The following is a 20,344-nucleotide window of genomic DNA, read 5'->3' on the forward strand; positions in this document are numbered from 1 at the left end:
TCAATTTTATACTAAAAAGCTTCTTCTTGATCAGTAGCTAGGAATGCCAGTGCAAGGTTGAGTAAAGTTCATGTCCAACCAATGCAGGATACCATGTGGTGATGAGACCAGTTAGGTAGCCAAGTAGCTGAGTGACCATAAGGAATTTAACTGGAGAGAGGACAGGCCAGACTAATTGGGTATGTAGCATTACTGCCTTGTGTTATGTCTAAGTTGAGACAAGTCAACTTCTTCCTTTTTAGCTTTTTATCAAACAAGGTCTATGTAGCCCCAGCAGGTTTGGAATGGGGCTATGTATACCAGGCTGGCCTAGAACTAAGATCGCCCTCCTCTGCCTCAAGAGCACTGGGATTAAAGGGGTTCTGCACCCCGCCTGGCCACCTCCTTCCTTCTTGGCACCTCCAGAGCAGGCTTTCAATGCAGGACAGGTGAAGCAGGCAAGAAGCTAATTTGTGTTGCAAACAGTGTCTGTGGAGCCTGGGGTGCTGGCTCAGCAGTAGAAATACTAGCTTTTAGGAGGCTGAGGCAGTGAGGCAGACGGATCATTCTGAATTCAAGCCTAGTAACATAGTGAGTTCCAGAACATCTAGATTACAAAGCAATCTTTTTAAAATTAAAAAGGGCCATTACCAAGCCTGACAACCCAAGTTTCAGCCCCAGAACCCACATGGTAGGACAATGCCCTCAAGTTGTCCTCTGACCTCCACATGTGCACTACAGCAACACACACACACACACACAGAGAGAGAGAGAGAGAGAGAGAGAGAGAGAGATGGGGAAGCATGCCTTCTTGCAAAGTCACCTCAAAATGTTACTGAGCATGGTGGTATGCACTGCCTAAGGTCCCAGAAGATCAGGAGTTCAAGGCCAGCTAAAGTTGCTTAGGAAATTTGAAGCCAGCCTGGACTAAATAAGACCCTGACTCAAAACAATGTGGACTCCAGCCCAGTGGTCTAGGTTACCAAGTCTGTCAAGCTCCTTAACAGGCCCTGGAACAGAGACCATACTTCTGGGGATAAGGCCCTTGACATAAGGTACCTAACTGTACCCCAGGTCAAGTGAGTGGGTTCTAAGACAGGGTGGTCTTAGGTTTAGACTGAGCATGGTAACACACCTCTAATCCCAGCACTCAGGTGGCTGAAACAAGATGAGTGAAATGAGTGAGGCCAGACTGGGCTAGTTCCAGTCCAGTCCAGAAACAGTGTCTCAAAAAACAAAAGAAAAAAAGATGGTCTGGGTTCACATCCTGTCACATTACCTCATTGCTCGTGGCAGTCTTCCCACATCTCCTATATAAAACAGGGTGAAGCAGACCACTTGGTTGACTGAGGACTAGTTTTACTTTTTTTGAGACAAGGTTTCCATGTAGCTCCAGCTGACCTGGAACTCAGGCTGGTCTTGATCTCACAGAAATCTGCCTGCCTCTGCCTCTGGAGTACTGGAATTAAGGGCATGCATCACCACACCTAGCTAAGACTAATTTTTTTTTTTTTTTTTTTTTTTTTTTTTTTTTTTTGGTCTCCCTGTAGCCCCAGCTGTCCTGCAACTCATTATGTAGACCAGGCTGGCTTTGAACTCAGAGATTCACCTGCCTCTGTCTCCCAAGTGCTGGGATTAAAGGCGTGCACCACCACATCCAGCTCAAGGACTAGTTTTTATGTAAAGAGGTTAAAAAAATGCCCAGCACCTAAGTGCTCAATAAATGTGAACAGTGGTCTAATTTCATGACACTTATATTCCTGCCCCATAGGGGACTTCGCTGGAGGACCAGAACTTAAGCATCTATCAAGTGCTTTGCTTTTCCCCCATGTTAGGCATTCAACCAGCCACCTGAGCCTCTCAACAGGGAGGCAAATAAATCAGGGATGGGACAGAGCAGGCATCTGCCCTGTAAAGGCTTCAAGTGTACCCACTGAAACCAGTGCTTCTCATAGTTGCATAGGGCTCTTGTGATACTGGCCACACTTTACCTACCTTATTACCCCAAACCAGCACACAGATGGTGAACTCTCTACTACCCAGGGTGGAGGTCCGCTCACTATCCTTGTCCACACCCTCTTTTTGTGTGTCCTGGATTTAAATGGGCAGGTCAGGATGTGTAGACAGTACTGCCGTCACTCTAGATCAGGTACCTCGTCCCCCTTGGTTCCATGAGACTAGTGTGCTGGAATAGCTTCATCTGTCAACATGACACACCTGGGAAGAGGCATTTCCTCCATTGGACAGGTCTGTGGCCATGTCTGTAGGGCATTTTCTTAACTTCTAATTGATATGGGAGAGCCCAGCCTACTGTGAAGTACCAGCCCTGGGCAGGTGGTCCTAGGGTTACAGAAGCAAGCAGGCCAGAGGAGCTCCTCTGTGGTCCATGCTTAAGTTCCTGCCTTGGCTTCCCTCAATGACAAACCGAGACCAGGACATGTGAGCCAAACAACCCTTTCCACAAATGGTTTTTGGAGTGTTTTATCACAGCCACAGAGAGCTTACCAGGATAAGTAGTCTCGACAAACAGAGAAAAATATCCCATATGTGTGTATGTTTTTGTTTTTGTTTTTCACAAGTAGCAAGTTTTATTCTAGGCAACTGTAAATCATCCGAAGGGACATTTACATATGACCAAGGAGCCCACTCCCACCTCCCCAAATAACAGTGGGGCAGGAACTCAGCACTCCTGAGACAGGCATCTGTGCTTTTTCTCCATCTCTGGGACAGACAGTAGAAAAATCTAATCTGAACAAATGATGACTGCTGTAATAGGATCAAAATCAAATAGCTACTAGCATAAGCTGAATGACCTCAAGTAACAAGAGGAGTCTTCCACCCCCTCAGGCTACAGAACCACAGCAAGGACAGGGGCTGGAGAAAGAGAGGGTGTGGTGAGAGCCCACACTCCCAGAACCCAGTTCTTGGCTTCTTTGAATAAGTCTTTACTTTCAACAGGGGCTTTGGGGTCTCCTCTTCCTCTTGGTCCTCCTGAGACAAATAGCCCCATTTGAGAGCACGCACGCATGCAGCACCCCCACGAAAGGGAACCCAGCAGTGTGTCTTAGCTCTCTGGCCTAACTTAAGTGTGGGTGGGCTAAAAGAGCCCCATAAACGATTCCCTCCTAGAGGGTAGGCCCAGTTCCCATCTTAGGAACAACTACAACTCTTGAAATTTAAAAAACAAGTTTTGAGCTATATTTAAAAAACCAACAAGAACCTAACTTCAAAAAAGGGTCTTCAGAGCAGGATAAGCAGTTCATTTAAATTATTTCTATTTGTTATTAACAAAGAGACTACAAAAAAAGGGGATGTGGAGGGTTATACTTCCCAGAACTCTTCCAGACACTTGCTCACCTCTGTGGCCCAATTCAACCATGGGAAGACATGAGTAAAATACTAGGACAGGTCCTGGAGCTGACCACCAGTACCTGTGGTGTGTCAACCCTAGTGCAGCAGAAAGATGGGACAACCAGGTCAAAATGGCAGGGAGCGGCCAGACCCCAGATCCCTCTTCTCCCACACGTTTCTCAGTTTAGTCTTTGTTTGGCCTGGTACTTGGCCAAGGGACACAAATCAGAAGCAACTCTCCTCAGGAAGTCTGGCTTTGCGTGATGACTCTTCGGGGAACTGATGCCACCCCCCTCCGCCCCCGGACGGTGAGGGGCTGGCATCCTTAAAGCAGCCCGTTGGGTCTTCCAGACTCTGCAGGCAGCCCACCCCGCTCCCGCTGGTGGATTTTCTGGTGCTGCAGAAGGTGTTGCTTCTGGACAAAGCTCTTCTCACACTCAGGGCAGCTGTAGGGCCGCTCACCTGTGTGGATGCGCTGGTGCCGCACTAGGTCAGATGGGTGGCTGAAGCTTTTGCCACAGTACCCACAGATGAGAGAACTCCGGCTTTTCTTCCAAGGGATGTGACCTGGCAGGGCAACTAGGCTGTTAGGTGAGAACCTCTCCTGGACACGTGGGCTGGTGCTGGGGCCCTCCTGCGGGTGGCAGCGCTGGTGTGTCACTAGGCTGACCTTGCAGCTGAAGCTCCTCTGGCACACATCACACTGATGCAACTTCACCTTTTTGGCCTGTGGTTTCAGCCGTGGCCTGGGCCTAAGGCTCTCCTCTGGTTCTGAGGTGGAGTAGGACTCCCAGCCAGAGTGGCTCTGCAGATGTGTAGTCAGCTGCTGTTTATAGCGGAAGCTGATCTGGCACTCAGAACATTCATAGGGGTTGGTGTCCCTTTTCACCTTCAGACCCTGACCACACTCCTGACCCAACTGTACTTGCCGGTGGGACCTCTGTTTGCGGGGGCAGTCCAGAGTTCTACCAGAGGCAGGGTCTCTACTGGTCTCAATGGGATCCTCAAGGTTAGAGTCCCCGGGGCCTGATTCCAAGAGCGCAGAATCTCCCTGACTATCCCAGAGCACAGTCTGCTCTGGGCCCAAGAAAGCCTGCTGTTCAGTAGCACCAGAGAATACGCTGGGAAGACCTGCAGAGCCCTCCTGCTTGTATAGCACCTCTTGCTTAACCATGGCCCCGTCTGCTGCAAGGAAAGAGACCAACAAAATCACATTCCAGCACTTTCGGTATCTCTGGAGCCAAACACGAGCATTTCAGAAGGTCCAAATCAAAGCTCCCCAGGATCAACTGAATTATAGCAATCTGGAAGAGGACCAGACTTGACTGAATTCCAAGATGTGACTAGAAACCTGAATATATTACTCTTACAGGACAATATTATGATACTTCTCCAAACGTGTCTAGAAACTGGTATTTAATCACTATGAAAAATGACATAATACACTGTAACCACTGATTAATTCAAAACCGTTAAAATAACAAAACTTCAAGCTGGGCCTAGTGGTACTAGTCTGTAGTCTCAGCTACTCAGGAAAACGAGGCAAGAGGATCACAAGAACCCGCCTAAGCTATAGAAAAGTTCAAAGCCAGCCTAGGCAACTCAGTGAGACCCTGTCTCAATTAAAAAAAATATTTTTAAGTATATGAGTGTATGGCCTGCATGCATGTAAGTGCACCTGTGTCATGCAATCCCTGAGGAGGTCAGAAGAGGGTGTTAGATTTCCCTGAAACTGGAGTTACAGATGATTGTTAGCCACCATGTGGGTGCTAGGGTGAACCCCAGTCCTCTGCAAGAGCAGCCAGTGCTCTTAACTGCAGAGCCATCTCTTCAGCCCATTTTTTTCTTTTTAATATTTTATTATCAATTTTTAAAAATATTTTATTTATTATTTTAATTTTATGTATATGGGTGTATTGCCTGCATGTATGTGAATGCACCCATGTCATGCAATTCCGGAGGTCAGAAGAGGGCTTCAGAATCCCCTGGAATTGGAGTTAAGGATGGTTTGTAGCTGCCATGTGGGTGCTGGTAATCAAACCCAGGTCCTCTGTAAGAGCAATCAGTGCTCTTAACCGCTGAGCCATCTCTCCAGCACCCTATTATCAATTTATTTAAGTTTAAAAAAAAAAGGCTAGAGATAAAACTCAGTGGTAGAATATTTGCCTACCATGTACAATGCCATTCATTCAATCACAAGTAGGGGGTGAGGGGAAGATTAAGTGATTGAAGTCTGTTCAAATGTCTTTCTTACATTTCCTTCTCTCTTGACCCTGTGACTCACTACTCACTGCCCAACCTCCATCTTCAGCTCTGGCCACAACCATTTTTTTTAAACTTAAAAAAAAAATTTATTCTGCCAGGCATGGTGGCACACACCTTTAGTCCCAGCACTCATGAGGCAGAGGCAGGCGGATCTCTGTGAGTTCAAAGCCAGCCTGGTCTACATAGTGAGTTCCAGGACAGCTGGGGCTACAGGGAGACCCTGTCTCAAAAAGACCAAAAAAAAAAAAAAAATTTTATTTTATGGTATGCCTGTATTGCCTGCATGTAGTTAAGTGCACCCGTGTCGTACAATGCCTGCAGAGGAGGCTGTCAGATCCCCTGGGACTGGAGTTACAGACAGTTGTTAGCTGCCATGTGGGTGCCGGGATTTGAACCCAGGTCTTCTACAAGAACAACCAGTGTTCTTAACCTCTGAGCCATCTCTGCAGCCCCTGGCTGTACCCTCTTATACCTACTGTCTAGACCTGAAAAAGTGTGATGCATAGTCTGAAGGACTCTAAAGAGTGGTAGGAGTTAAACATATATGACAGCTCTAATGCAAATCACAAGGACATCTAATCCAGGCGTGGAGGCTCACAGTTGAAATCCTTCTCAGGAGGTGGAATTCAGATCACAAGTTCGAGGACAGCCAGAGTTACACAGCAAGTCCAGGTGAGCTTGGACTAACTAGTAAGACCTTGTCTCAAAAATAAACAAAAAGGAGTCCACAACCTGCACATGCCAGATGAGATTACTGATATTATTTGGCAGTTCATCAATGGGAAGGCTCTTATAAACTGCAGGGACCTGCGGGGTAGAGCTGAGGGAGCAAGACAAAATATTCTGGAGCCACTCACCCAAGTGAGTACCATGAGGACCTTCTTCCTCCAAGTCACCCAGCATCTCTGCACCCAATTCCGTTTCTTCCTCTGGCTGGCCAAGCACCTCTGGGTTGGAAAAGACACACTGTGAATCCAGTAAAATCACACCACATGCTGGTCAGATGCTGATGAACAAAGTGACTGGTGCCAGGGAGTCAATACTAAAACTTCAACAGTTGGAAGGGCTAATGCTGTTGCCACTTTTCCCAGACACTGCTGACTCATTGGAATGACTGCATTGGCTGGCTGCTGCTCCGCTGCTCGTGTAGGGCCCTCAGGCTCAAACCCCAGCATGCCACCCAGCACCACCCACTGCCCACACAGCTCAAGTGCTGCCAAGGACTCCCTTCACAGTGCCCAATTTCATCCCTGCTGAGACCCTGCCAGGTAAGGGAGGACACATGGAAACAGCCCCAAGGACAGCATTGACTCAGATGAAGTCACATAGTCACTCTCTGACCCACTATGACTTCCTGAACCCTCACTCTGGTCCAGCTAGATATATGATATTTCTTCATGGACCTACATTTAAAAAAATTTTATCTGTGGGGCTAGAGAGATGGCTCAGCCGTTAAGAGCACTAACTGCTCTTGCAGAGGACTGGGGTTCGATTCCTACCACCCACATGGTGGCTACGAACCATCCTTAACTCCAGTTCCAGGGAAATCCAAAGCCCTCTTCTGATTTCTGCGGCATTGCAGGACACAGGTGCACTCATATACACGCAGGCAATACACTCATACATGTAAAATAAATTTAAAAGATTTTTTATCCGTATGTTGGGTGTGGTGGCACATGGCTTTAATCCCAGCACTCAGGCAGGCAGATCTCTGTGAGATCAAAGTCAACCCGGTCCACACAGTGAGTTAGAAGCCAGCTGGGGCTACAGGTCTCAAAAACACCAAAAAATAAAAATAAAAATTTTAAACATCTGCCAAAATAGTCACATAAGGCATTTATACAGCTAGTACTTCTAGACTGCACTATAAACATGGAGATTATAGATACTAGCTATGACTCTGGCTAACTGCCAAGAAAAACATTTTTGTCAACCTGTGCTGTCTGCCTGATCCCAACGTTACTATTCCCCCCACCATTATCTATCTATCTATCTATCTATCTATCTATCTATCTATCTATCTATCTATCTATCATCTTTCATCTTTTGAGACAGGGTCTCCTGGTAGCCCCAGCTGGCCTGGAACTTGCTATGTAGACCAGGCTGGCCTTGATCTCACAGAGATCCTCCTGCCTCTGCCTCCAAGTGCTGGGATTAAAGATGTACACCATTATGCCCAGCTAATTCTCCCTTTTACAAAAATTTTATTATTTGTGCGTGTGAGTGCATATGTCCCACAGTATGGTAGAGGTCAGAGGACAACTTTTGGGAGTTGTTTCGCTCCTTCCATCAGGGGTTCTGGGACTTGAATTCAAGTCATCAGGCTTGACAGGAAGCTCTTTTAACCACTCAACCACCTCACCAGCCCCCAAGTTACAAAATTTCTTATCAAATAATCTTAAATACCAAAAATAACATTCACAGCTGTATTATTAAACAGCTATACTGCACTTCAGCAATGATATAATCGAATCTATCAGCCAATATTCTGAAGAAGTGACTGTGTGATCACAGAGAATATAAAAGGCACATTCCTGAAAGTATTCCCAAAGTCTCTGAAGGTGAAAAGACCTAGGGATTCTCATTCCTCCTCCCAGCACAGGACCATAGAGGACCAGAGTGATCCAGCCAGAGTCACAGGCACAATCAGAAGCCCTAGCCACTAGCCAGGAACTACAGGGTTCAGAGGAGAAGTCTAGGGAGAAATGCTACCCACTCAGAGAGACCAGTGTCTCATAGTTGCTCTCCATGACATTTCTGTAGAGCTCCTTCTGCCAGTCCTCCAGGTTCTCCCACTCCTGCTCGGAGAAACAGACCCCATCATTCTCAAGGGACCTAGACACCTGCAATTATAAATGGCAAACAAGAAGCACTTCAACTCACAGCCGTGAGAACAAGCCAGGGATTAGGATTTTGGCTAATCCAGGGCTGGGCTCCCCTTCTTGCCTAACTTTTAATCCTTAGAGGGACTACCTTGGGGACCTCGCCCTTGCTGCCAGGAGGCAGCCGCAGGACCCAGAAGTTCCTGTTGCGCAGTAGGTTCTCCACATTTTCTAGCCGCCGCTGCAGCAGCCCGTACTCCTGCAGCAGGGTCCCCAGCACCGTCCACTTGCCCTCCAGCTGGTTGCCAAACTCCACAGCTGTCTTCTCAAAGTCAGCCAGCTTCTTCTCAGCTGTCCCTGCTCGTCCCTCTAGGCTCTGTAGCCGGGCAGCCTGGGATTCCATCTTCTTCTCCACAGCCTGAATAGCAGCCACCACTGTCCAGAGTGAGACTTCTGTGGTCTGAAAATATGGACTTTTTTCTGTTGTTTGTGAAGGTGGTGTAGAAGCTAAAGGTGTGGAGCGCCGTTTTCTCCTGTGCTATAGGATTGAAGACAGAGTCAGACAATGTCATTTCCAAACATCAAGTAATGAAAGCATGTCCACATCCAGAAGGACTCAGGGCTACCTAGCTTCTTCCAAACAAAATAATACACACAAATGTTCCTTTGAGGGTTAGTTGGTTGTTTTGAAACAGGGTCTCACTATGCAGCCCTGGCTACCCTGGAACTTGCTATGTAGACCAAGCTTGCCTGGCACTCATAGAAATCCTCTTGCCTCTGCCTCCTGAGTGCTGAGATTAAAGGTGTGCAAAATGTTCTTTTTCATTTTGATACTGAAAATTACAAGTGGGACTAGGTATGCAGCTCTACTGGTTGAATACTTAACTAGCACGCACAGGGTTCTGAGTTCAATCCCCAGGACCACATAAACCTTGATGCATGCCTGTAATCCCAACACTTGGGAGATAAAGGCAGACAGATCAGAAGTTCAAGGTCATCCTCTATGACAAAGCAAGCTCAAGGCCAACATGGCTTACATGGCATCCTGTCTCGAAAAAAAGGAAGGCAGAGGGACCGGAGAGATAGCTCAAAGTTTAAGAGCACTGGCTGCTCTTGCAGAGGACCTGGGTTTAGTTCCTAGCATCCACATGGCAGCTAACCACCATCCATAGCTCCAGTTCCAAGGGATCCAATGCCCTCTTCTGGCTTCTGTGGGCACTGTATGAGATGGGTGTACACACACACACACACGTAGGCAAAGCACTCATACACATAAAATAAAAATTAAAAAAAAAATTTAAATGGAGGGAGGTAAAGGAAGAGAGAAGAAAAAGAAAGTTATATGTGTATTGCCTGCATGTGTGTAAGTGCACCTGTGTCATGCAATGCCTCGGAGGTCAGAAGAGGGCGTCGGATCCCTGGAACTAGAGTTATAGATGGTTGTTAGCTGTCATGTGGGTGTTGGGATTTGAACCCAGGTCCTATGCAAGAGTAGCCAGTGCTCTTAACCATTAAGCCATCTTTCCAGCCCCAACTTCTTTTTCAACAAATCCTGTTATACATGTTTTGTTGCCTATATTTTATACTTCACATATTTTATGAGACTTTCTAGTGTAAGAGGAAGATTTCTTGTGGTTTGGGGGAGGTTAAGACAGGGTCTCATGTAGTTCAGACTGGCCTCAAATTCACTTTGTAGCTGAGGATGACCTTTAACCCCTTATCCTCCTGCCTCTACCTACCAAGTGCTGGGATTACATGCATGGATCACCATGCTGGAATTTTAAAAACCAATTTCTATTTGGACTACATGATGCCATTTATACCCACTTTGCTTCCTCATCCTTGCTAGATGTCATGGTTGATCTTGTCCCCCTTGCTGGAAACCTTTCAGTGATGCCCTACCATAGAAAACAATTCCTTTGGAGGACCTGTAAGCCCTAACTCACTCCTTGTACCTCAGTAGCTGGTACAGTGAATAACATACACCAAATCCTTAATGAGCATTTGCTGAAATGACTTGAGCCTACTGATGTTTCCCTTACAATTCTCATTTTTAAGGTCTGTCCTTGACAGCAGGAAATCACTGTCAGTGAAGCTCAAAATTTTCTAAACCCAGCACTGGGCAAGTCTTCCCAAAGCTACTGTGTCACTGAGTGCTCATTTCAGTCCTGAAACCTCATAGCCTCAAACTCTTACATGGTGCACACATTATTCCAGGTTAAAGAGGCTATACTCTCTAACCACAGTACATTGAGACCAAGACACGGAGAGGAAATCTTCCTAAAAACTGCTGGGGCTGGAGGTCATAGTCTGAAGAAACCGAACTGGCTCCCACAAACTAAACAGAAGGTTAGCCATAACCTACTCTGATGATTCATTTGGAACACATAGCACAAAAGTTTACACGTCTCCCCTAAAAATATTTGAAAAGCTTTAGTTCATCTTGTTTAAGGCAGAGTCTCATTCTGTCTGTAGCCCAGGCTAGTCTCAAAGTTGCTGTGACTCTCCTGTCTCAGCTTTCCAAGTGCTGGTTGAGTATAAGCCACCATACTTAGCTAAGGAAAGCTTGTATAAATAGCACTAATTAAACAAAGCTCAATTTGACTGTATAAATTAATTTCATACTTGTTTTGCTTTTAACTGCGTCTAAGTCACTGGCTTTCAAGTTTCCGCTTTCCTTCCCATGGCCTGGTAATTTGCTGATTGCTAGCACTTTTTGCAGACAGGGCACTAGGCACTGGTATGAGCAGAAGAATAACCCCTCCTCTGCCTTACAGTCAATAATGCCAGTCACACTCAAGTGAAACAAAACACTTTTCACCCAACAAATTTGAGAAACATGAAAGAGAATGGCGAGGAGTAACATTCAGAGTTGACGATAACGTGGCAAACTGATACTTTCAAAAGCCTCCCTAAGAAATACAGAATAATACTGGCAACCTTAGCAAAGGATATATTGGGTATATGACTTCAATCCCAGCACTGGGGAGGCTGATCTTTGTAAATTCAAAGTCAGTTTAATCTACATGGCAAATTCAGAGTCAGCCTGGTTTATAAACACAGTGAGTTCTGGGCCAGCTAGGGCTGCACAATGAGACCCTTTCTCAAACACAAAATAAAACAGAACAAAATAACTTTCTTTACTAGGGGCTAGGTGTGGCACTGCAGGCCTTTAATTCCAGCACTCAGGAGTGGAACACGCCTTTAGTCCCAGCACTCGGGAGGCAGAGGCAGGTGGATTTCTGTGAGTTTGAGGCCAACCTGGTCTACACAGTGAGTTGCAGGCCAGCTGGGGCTACAGGGAGACCCTGTCTCAAAAAGACAAAAAAAAAAAGACTTAGTGCTGAAGAGATGGCTCAGTGGCTGAGTACTTGCTGTTCTTCCAAAGGACCCAAATAAATTGTCTTGTGCTGGAAGATGGCTCAGAGAGTAAAAGCACTTATTGCCAAGCCTGAAAACCTGAGTTCAATCCCTGAAACTCACACGGTAGGGGGAGAACCGTCCTTCAAGTTGTGCTCTGAACTCCACACACATGCCTGGCAAACATGAGCACACATGCATAAATACACCTACAAAATAAACATAGAACTGTAATTTTAAAACTGTTTTATTTCCATTTCTGGGGCTGGAGAGATGGCTCAGTGGTTAAGAGCACTGACTGTTCTTGCAGAGGACCCGGGTTCAATTCCCAGCACACACCTGGCAGCTGACAATCGTCCATAACTCCAGTTCCAGGGGATCCGACACCTTCTTCTGACCTCCACGGGCATTACACGGTGTGGGTACACTTACACACATGCAGGCAATACACTCATACACATAAAAATAAAATAACAAAAATAGTTTTTAAAAAAAATTTTTAAAAACCGTTATTTCCATTTCTTTAAAAAAATCATTATGGGGCCAGAGAGGTGGCTCAGCAGTTAAGAGCAGTAGCTGCTCTTGCAGAGATTTGGTTCCACGTGGTGGCTAACAAGCATCCTTAACTCCAGTTCAGGGGATCCAGCACCCTCTTCTGGCCTCCATGGGTACTGCATTCATATATGCACATATATCCACATGGACACACACATTAAAAAAATTTAGACTTGTGTTTCCAACAGCCACTAGTCACATGTGCCTACTTAAATTTTAATCAATTCAATTTAAGTTTTCCTTTAATCTGTTGGTCTGTTTTTGAGACAAGTTCTCACTATGAAGCTCTGGCTGGCTTGGAGTTTGCTATGTAAACCAGGTGGACCTCAAACTCCTGCCTCTGTCTCCCAGGAGCTGGGATTACAGGCATGAGTCACCATGTCCAGCTAAATTAAAATAAAATTTAGAATTCGTTTTGTTGGTCGTATGTGCTACATTTTCAAAGGCTCGAATGCCTGTGTAACCAAGCAAGACTGCAGTGAGCAGAGCAGACTGTCTCCATCCTCTCCAAGAATTCTCCTGTTCATACAACACCCTTAGTACTTTTTTTCTGCTAGATAAAATACTAAGGTTATATTAGAATATCCTATAATGATGAATTCTCCTTATCATTCTATTTTTAATTATATTTTGAGGCTCTGTCTTTAATCTGTATTGTCCTGGAAAACTGTTCTCAGATCCTTTATATTTTATCATTTTTATACTTACCTTAGGTGTATCTCTTATAAACCATTAACGTTGGATTTTTCCCCCATCCTGACAATCTTTTCTTTGTAATGCAATTATATTTATTGCAAATGACTTATTTCTAGTCTTTTAGCAATTTTCCTAGAAATTATAGAAAGCACATTTACAAAGACCACTAAACTGAATTTTGACCTCTTCTTCCTAACTTCTACATCAATTACATCAATGTAATTTATTTTTAACTCCAGAATAAATTATTGCCTTTTGTTTTCTTTTAAAGTATTTTTTAAAATTCTATGTGTATCAGTATATTCCTTGCATGTATGAAAGTGCACCCCTGTTGTGCAATGCCCAGAGGTCACAAAAGGACATTGGATCCCCTGGAACTGGAATTATGGATGGTTGTTAGCTGACATGTGAGTGTTGGGAACCTGGGTTTTGTGCAAGAGTAGCCAGTGCTCTTAACCACTGAGCCATCTCTCCAGTCCTGCCCCTCACCCCTTTCGTTGGTCTTTTTGAGACAGGGTCTCCCTGTAGCCCCAGCTGGCCTGGAACTCAATATGTAGACCAGGCTGGCCTCGAACTCACAGAGATCCAACTACTTCTGCCTCCCAAGTGCTAGGATTAAAGACATGCACCACCATGCCTGGCTTCCCCCACCCCCTTTATTTTTGGAGCCAGGGTCTCCCTACGAAATCTTTCCTGGCCTAGAACTCACTATATAGACAAGGCTGCCCTTGACCTCACAGAGATCCACCTGCCTCTGCCTCCCGAGTCCTGGGATTAAAGGCATGTGCCACCACATCCAGCCTGCCTTTTGAAGTTTAGTGATATTTTTCATTCTTTCAAGTTTTATTTAATTCTTACTCAAATTTGTTTGATAATTTCAATTCTTTTAGTTTTTGAGAGTCTAATTTTATTGACCACTATTATTTACTAGGCTTTCTTTGTGGATTTTCTTATTTGATAACTTTTTAAATTATAGACATTTCTAAGAACTTTATGAGAATTAAAGTATGAAAAAATAGTAAATTCCCCCGGAAAATATTTGCGTTTATTTTTTATAGACAGTTGGGCGCTCACTTTAAACACCTCTTGGCATGAAGTTTCTTGGACCATTCAGGCAACAAAACCACACAAAGATCACCAGGAATTCTCTAAGGGGACCTCAGACTCATCTCTCGGTGCCAAGGCTGGATACATTTTGTTTTCTAGTCACCTATGAATAAGAGTTTGCTTTTAGCTCAGTGCTGTTTTAGCTTAGTGTGTTGACTTGTAAACTCTCACATTTATGGAATCACTAGGTCCCTTGATTCCATAATCCCCAAAAATGAATGCTCAGCAAATGCTCTCAAACTTGGCTTCACAAGTCTATTCATATCTAGAGTTTGTTCTTTCACTTCATTTTTTTGGCTTTTACACATTCTTTATTATACTTGTTTTTAATTACTATACACAAAAGTTTTAATTACTATACAGAAAATGATATACAAATATCAGCTACATAGTTTTTCTTGGTATTTCTAGCTGTTTTCATCAGGACATCTATTTGGCCTAGAGGTACAGGATCCTTACCTGAAGATATGCATGAGAATAGAAATATGTTCAAGAATCATTTCAGCAGGGAGTGGTGGCACATGCCAGTAGTATAGTAATCCCAGTACTCAGGAGGCAGAGGAAGGCGGATCTCTATGAGATAGAGGCCAGCATGGTCTATGTAGCTGGGGCTACAGGAGGACTCTGTCTTAAAAAAAAAAAAAAAAAAGAATTTAAATAAGTTCTACAATGACAAAAATAAGTTCAAGTGTAGTATGAGATTTTGGAGGACCTTCATCATTTCTTAACACGGTCTGTTAATGACACATAACTAACAGTGAAATGACCAGAAAGAAAGGAGTCTGTTGGTCTTCCTTCCCACTCTAATGCTAATTTAATCTAGAAGAAAAACTAAGTCTTTTTTTATTATTATTTATTATTTTTAATTTATGTGTATGCATGTATTGCCTGCATGTAGGTAAGTGCACCCATGTCGTGCAATGCCCACGGAGGTCAGAGGAGGCTGTTGGATCCCCTGGGACTGGAGTTATGAACAGGTGTTAGCTGCCATGTGGGTGCTGGGATTCGAACCCGGGTCTTCTGCAAGAACCACCAGTGTTCTTAACCACTGAGCCATCTCTCCAGCCCCAAAACTAAGTCTTTTTTTAAAAATAATTTTTTATGTGTATGATGAATGTCTTGCCTGCATGAATATAAGTGCACCCATGTGTGCAGTGTCCTCAGAGGGCAGAAAAGGGTACGAGATCTCCTGGAACTGTAGTTACAGACCTTTGCTAGCTTTCATATGGGTGCTGGGAAATGAACCAAGGTCCTCTGCAAGAGAGCTAATGCTCTTAACCTTTGAGCCATCCCTCCAGCTGGGACAAACTAAGCCTTTAAAGGATGGATCTGTGCCTCTTAAGTCAGGTGGAGAAAACACTGTATACACTTGTGTCTTGTTTTCCCAATTTAATTATAACCTTCCTTGAAAGTTAACACTATAAGATGTCCAGTCCATCCCTACTTAATTCTTATCTACTTCCAACAAAAACCAAATGCAGTGCCCCCCACTCCGAGGTAAAGTTCTCAATACAGATTTCTTTAGCTCTCCTTTTTCTTTAAACAAAAGATCTCTCAGGATCCCCAAAGTGTTTCTGGACCCAAAAAGCTGCATAAAAACTTAATTCAGAAGCCAGGTGCATGCCTGTGATCCCTCCATCAAGGCAGGATTGCAGCAAGTTCAGGGCCAGCCAGGACTACAAAGCAAGACCTGGTATCAAAAGACAAACAAACAAATGCAAGAAAAAAAGGTAGCTTATGCCTGTAATCTCTGCACTTAGGAGTCAAGAGACAGGAGGTTCAGGAGTTTAAAGTTATCCTTTGCTACACTGCAACTTTGAAGCTAGGCTAGGGTCCAGGAGACAGTGCCGAAAAAAACCAAAACAAAACCAAAGAGGCCTAGTGCTTTACACCTGTAATTCCAGCCCTGGGAAGGCTGAGTCAGGAAGACTATCATGAGTTTGAGGCCAGCTTGTGCTGTTTAAAAAAATAAAAAGAAAAGAAAAGAAAAAAAAGTCAATTCAGTATTCAGTTCCATCTAGCCTATCCTTTTTCTAAGTTAACCGTTACTTTGCAAAGTATGAGAATATAGGAACTACAAAGAACCTTAGAAACACTCTGGCAACTAACCCAACACCCATTTCAAGTTAAGGAAACAAAGGTCTAAGGTACCTAAAACCATCTACTGAATAGGTGATCGATTAAATGCAACTCAACTATCAGGACATTCCTTAAAACAATTACCAATTTTCAGTCTTCACGTTCCCTGAATGGAGGTGTTGGGAGAGGTGGAAGGGGAGGAAGAGTGAGCACCTACAGCTTGGTAAACAAAATTCAGCAACTACACCTGTCAAGGAGAGGCGGTCCCGCCTGGCTTCAACCTGTGACTGCAAACTCATCACAGAATCGGCAGCGGAAAGTGGCGCAACAACGCGCCACCAGTCAGACCAGAACGCGCAGGCGGGACCTCCCCGCAGGTCCTGCTGGACGCAGAGGTAGCGACGGAAGCCAAGGGCCGACCCCGCGCCATCGCGCCGAAGCTGAGTCCCTTCCGGGCGCGGTCATAAACTGCGACCTGGGTGCGCAAAAGTTACTGCGGGAAGGCGCGGCAGAGAACTCAGGCCGCGGGGAGGATGGAGGGCGTCCGCCAGCGCCGACAGCTCCCAGGGACGAGAGCCCCCAACCTAATCCCCCAAGCCGCGCCCGGGCCAGGGCACTGCCCCTTGCCGCCTCAGGGCCCCGCCGCGCGTCTCACCCGAGCAGGCGCCGACTCCGCCATGGCTGCAGTTGCCCCTCAACTCCCCGATCCGCGTGACAGCTCTCGCACCGCGCGCCGCTCCGCCAGACGCCCGGTGCTTCTGGAAGAAGCCACCGCCGCTGTGTTGATACAAGGTGCATTCTGGGAGCGGGGCCCTCCCCGGCCGAGACGGCCTGCAGCCGCTCGTCTCACCGCGCGGGATTCCTACTGCGCCACCGTGCGCCGGGAGGATGGTCAGCAGCTTGGAACTTAGTTGGGCGCCGTCAGCCAAGAGCCTCAAAATAAGACCATTTCTGAATTTAAGGTAAAACCCGCGAACATTTGTTGTGACTTCTATGTGTCCATATGTGTCTATGTGTGATGGTATTTAAAAAAAAATGGCGAACTGAAAAAAAAGACATGGAGAATGGAGAGGGACTAGCAGAGAAGTGAGTCAGTTAGCAAGGCAGAGGATTAAGAGAGGATGATGGGGGCTTGTGACTGTGGCCACAGTACAGTCTATACATGTATGTAATCGTCAAAAAATAGAAATAGGCCGGACGTGGTGGCACATGCCTTTAATCTCAACACTCAGGAGGCAGAGGCAGACGGATCTCTGTGAGACTTAGGCCAGCCTGGTCTACATGGCTAGTCCAGGTCAGCTGGGGCTCCTGGAAGATACTGGAGAGAGAGAGGGAGGGGGAGGGGGAGGGGATGGGGAGGGGAGAGGGAGAAAGGGGAGAGGGAGGAAGAATAGGGCTGGAGAGATGGCTCGGCTGTTAAGAGCATTGACTGCTCTTGCTGAGAACCCAGGTTCAGTTCCCAGAACCCACATATGGCTAACAACACTTCAAAACTCCAGTTCTAGGGAATCTGATGCCCTCTTCTAGTCTCCATGCACACACATGATGCACTTATATATGTGCAGGCAAAACACACATAAAATTTTAAAAATAGGGGGCTGGAGAGATGGCTCAGAGGTTCAGAGTACTGGCTGCTCTTGCAGAAGATGTGGGTTCAAATCCTAGCACCCACATGGTGGCTAACAACTGGCTAACTCCAGTTCCAGGGAATCTGAGACCCTTTTCTGTCCTCTGTGGGCGTTGTATGACACTGCATGACATGAGTGTACTTATATACATGCAAGCAATACACTCATACACACAAAATAAAAATAATACACTATTTAAAAAAATTTTTTAATAGAAATAAATACAAACAAAATTTTAGAGAGTAGACTAGCTGGGCAAAGTGGCACTCAGAATGCAGAGGCAGGTAGATCTCTGAGAATTCAAGGCTAGCCTGATCTACACAGCAAGTTCAAGGGCATCAGGTAAGGCCCTGTTTCAAACAAAACATGTAAACTCAGACTTTGCTCTGAGGGAAGAACGCAGAACCTAAACTGAATAAAAGAGGGAAGTTCTTAAATGCTAGAGATCTTATTCCAAAAGCTCAACTGTTACTTGACATTTTAGAAGCTAGAAATGCAAATTCAATATCAGTGAATTGGAATTAGGGACCCAGATCAACCCACTGTAGATTATTAATTATGGTAGTCACATGCCTTGGAAAATCCAAGGTAGCCTTAATTGCAAATAATTAATCTTTAAAAAAAATTTTATTTGGCTGGGTGTGGTGGTATACCTCTTTAGTCCCAGCACTTGGGAGCCAGAGGCAGACCAGCCTGCTCTACATAGGAATTTCCAGGCCAGCTGGGGCTACAGGGAGACCCTGTCTCAAAAACACCAAAAACAAATTTATATATATTATTTATTATTTTTATTTTCCATGTATAAGTATATTGCCTGCATGTATGTAAGTGTACTTGTGCTGTGCAGTGCCCATGGAGGTCAGAGGAGGGCATCTGGATCCCCTGGAACTGGAGTTACAGACAGATGTTGGCTGCCCATGAGGGTGCAGGGAATCAAACCCAGGCCCTCTGCAAGTACAGCCAGTGGTCTTAACTGCTAAGACATCTCTCCAGCCCACAAATAATTAATCTTAATCACAAATAATTCCTCATGCCATGATGAGTGTTAGACAGTGTGTTTAGCATTCTTGGCTTGGAAATTATGGCCACATTGCTCTGTGCCCCTTTGATCCCAACACTCAGGAGTTTTAGGCAGGAAGGTTCCAAGTTTGAGGCCAGCCTGGGCTATAATAAAGACCCAGTCTCCAAAAACAAAAAACAATACTAGCAACACTACTATAGTTGTGCTTGCCTAACTTATTCCATACTGTCCCCAAGATGATGAATGAGAGTGACCTGAATTTCCACTTTGAGTGATATGACATGAAGAGCTACCACTGAGAATTAAACTATTTTCAAATTTTTTAATTTATTATTATTTTATGTATTTGAGTGCTTTGTCTGCATGTATGTAAGTATACTATGTGCGTTCAATGCCCAAGGAGGCCAGAAGAGGGCATTGAATCCCCTGGAACGGCAGTTATGGATGGTTGTTACTTGCCATTTGGGTTCTGGGAACAGAACCTGGGTCCTCTGTAAGAGAGTGCTCTTAATAACTGAGTCATCTTTCCAGTCCTGAGAATCAAGCTCTTAAAATCAATAGAAAATTACACTCACTTAACTAGCTTCTCCACATTCAGGGCTTGGGTCAGATTCTACAGGTATGCTTTGCCTACCCTGTCTAAAAATAGCACACTCCTCCATTCCAGTGCTCAAATCTAACTACCCTGCTGACATTTCTCAGCATCTATAACAGCCATTTAACTTCTCTTCCTTAAAAAGCACTGACTCCTCATTTAGGCCCACAAGGTAACTATTGATAAAAGCAGGTTGAAGTCCTGGCATCCCTGCCTTCATTTTATGTCTGTCTCCTTTCTTTTGGGTCCAATTCCTGCTTGACTCCATAAGCATGTCAGTCACTCAGCATGGCTGTCTGCCTAACCTCTCTCATCCCTCTTCAAGGCTGAAATGCACAGAGATAAGTCATTGTCCTAAACCTGCAGTCACCTTGGATTCCAGGAAGAGAAGAACCTGAGGATCCAGATAGACCACCTCTCAGATGAAGGAGTTATCAATAGGGGGAAGCTGCACCCTGGAGCAGAATTAGTCATCTTGTAGGAGCCAGATAGATCCTCTCAAGCAACACAGCAATAAGGACTTCTTGGGACCACCTTGCAGAGCCAGAACTGTGACAGTGATCAGCTGGACTCCATCTTGACCAGGACTGCTGAATTATGCAAGTTTTCTTTTTGTCTTTTTGAGACAGGGTCTCTCTGTAGCCTCAGCTGGTCTGAAACTTGATATGTAGACCAGCCTGGCCTCCATCTCACAGAGATCCTTCTGCCTCTGCCTCCCAAGCACTGGTATTAAAGGTGTGTACCACCACATCCATGTATGCTCTCTTGTCCTTTACTCCAGCTCCTCTATTTAAGCCTAAATATCAGAGTTGTTAGTACCCCAAAGTCAGAGTTGAGGTCACTGAATCCCTTTATCCGTTTTTCCCAATGTGGCTACATTGGTGAA

General features: G+C 45.2%; 1 protein-coding gene across 2 annotated transcripts; it reads right to left on the bottom strand.

The window, feature by feature from the left end:
• Positions 1 to 2,529: 2,529 nt before the first annotated feature.
• Positions 2,530 to 17,031, bottom strand: LOC103734724 (zinc finger protein 212). 2 transcript variants are annotated; one of them, XM_008833805.3, is made up of 5 exons: positions 16,870 to 17,031; positions 8,569 to 8,955; positions 8,312 to 8,438; positions 6,453 to 6,542; positions 2,530 to 4,512 (listed from the first exon to the last, which is right to left on the bottom strand). In XM_008833805.3, exons 1-5 carry the CDS (start codon positions 16,891 to 16,893, stop codon positions 3,656 to 3,658), a joined length of 1,485 nt encoding a protein of 494 aa, XP_008832027.1. In that variant the 5' UTR covers positions 16,894 to 17,031; the 3' UTR covers positions 2,530 to 3,655. The 2 variants fall into 2 exon arrangements, with proteins under 2 accessions (XP_008832027.1, XP_008832026.1); XM_008833804.3 differs by having other exon boundaries at positions 2,530 to 4,515.
• Positions 17,032 to 20,344: the final 3,313 nt, after the last annotated feature.

Source organism: Nannospalax galili, unplaced genomic scaffold (genome assembly GCF_000622305.1).
Source record: "Nannospalax galili isolate Female #2095 unplaced genomic scaffold, S.galili_v1.0 scaffold1217, whole genome shotgun sequence".
Taxonomy (NCBI): domain Eukaryota; kingdom Metazoa; phylum Chordata; class Mammalia; order Rodentia; family Spalacidae; genus Nannospalax; species Nannospalax galili.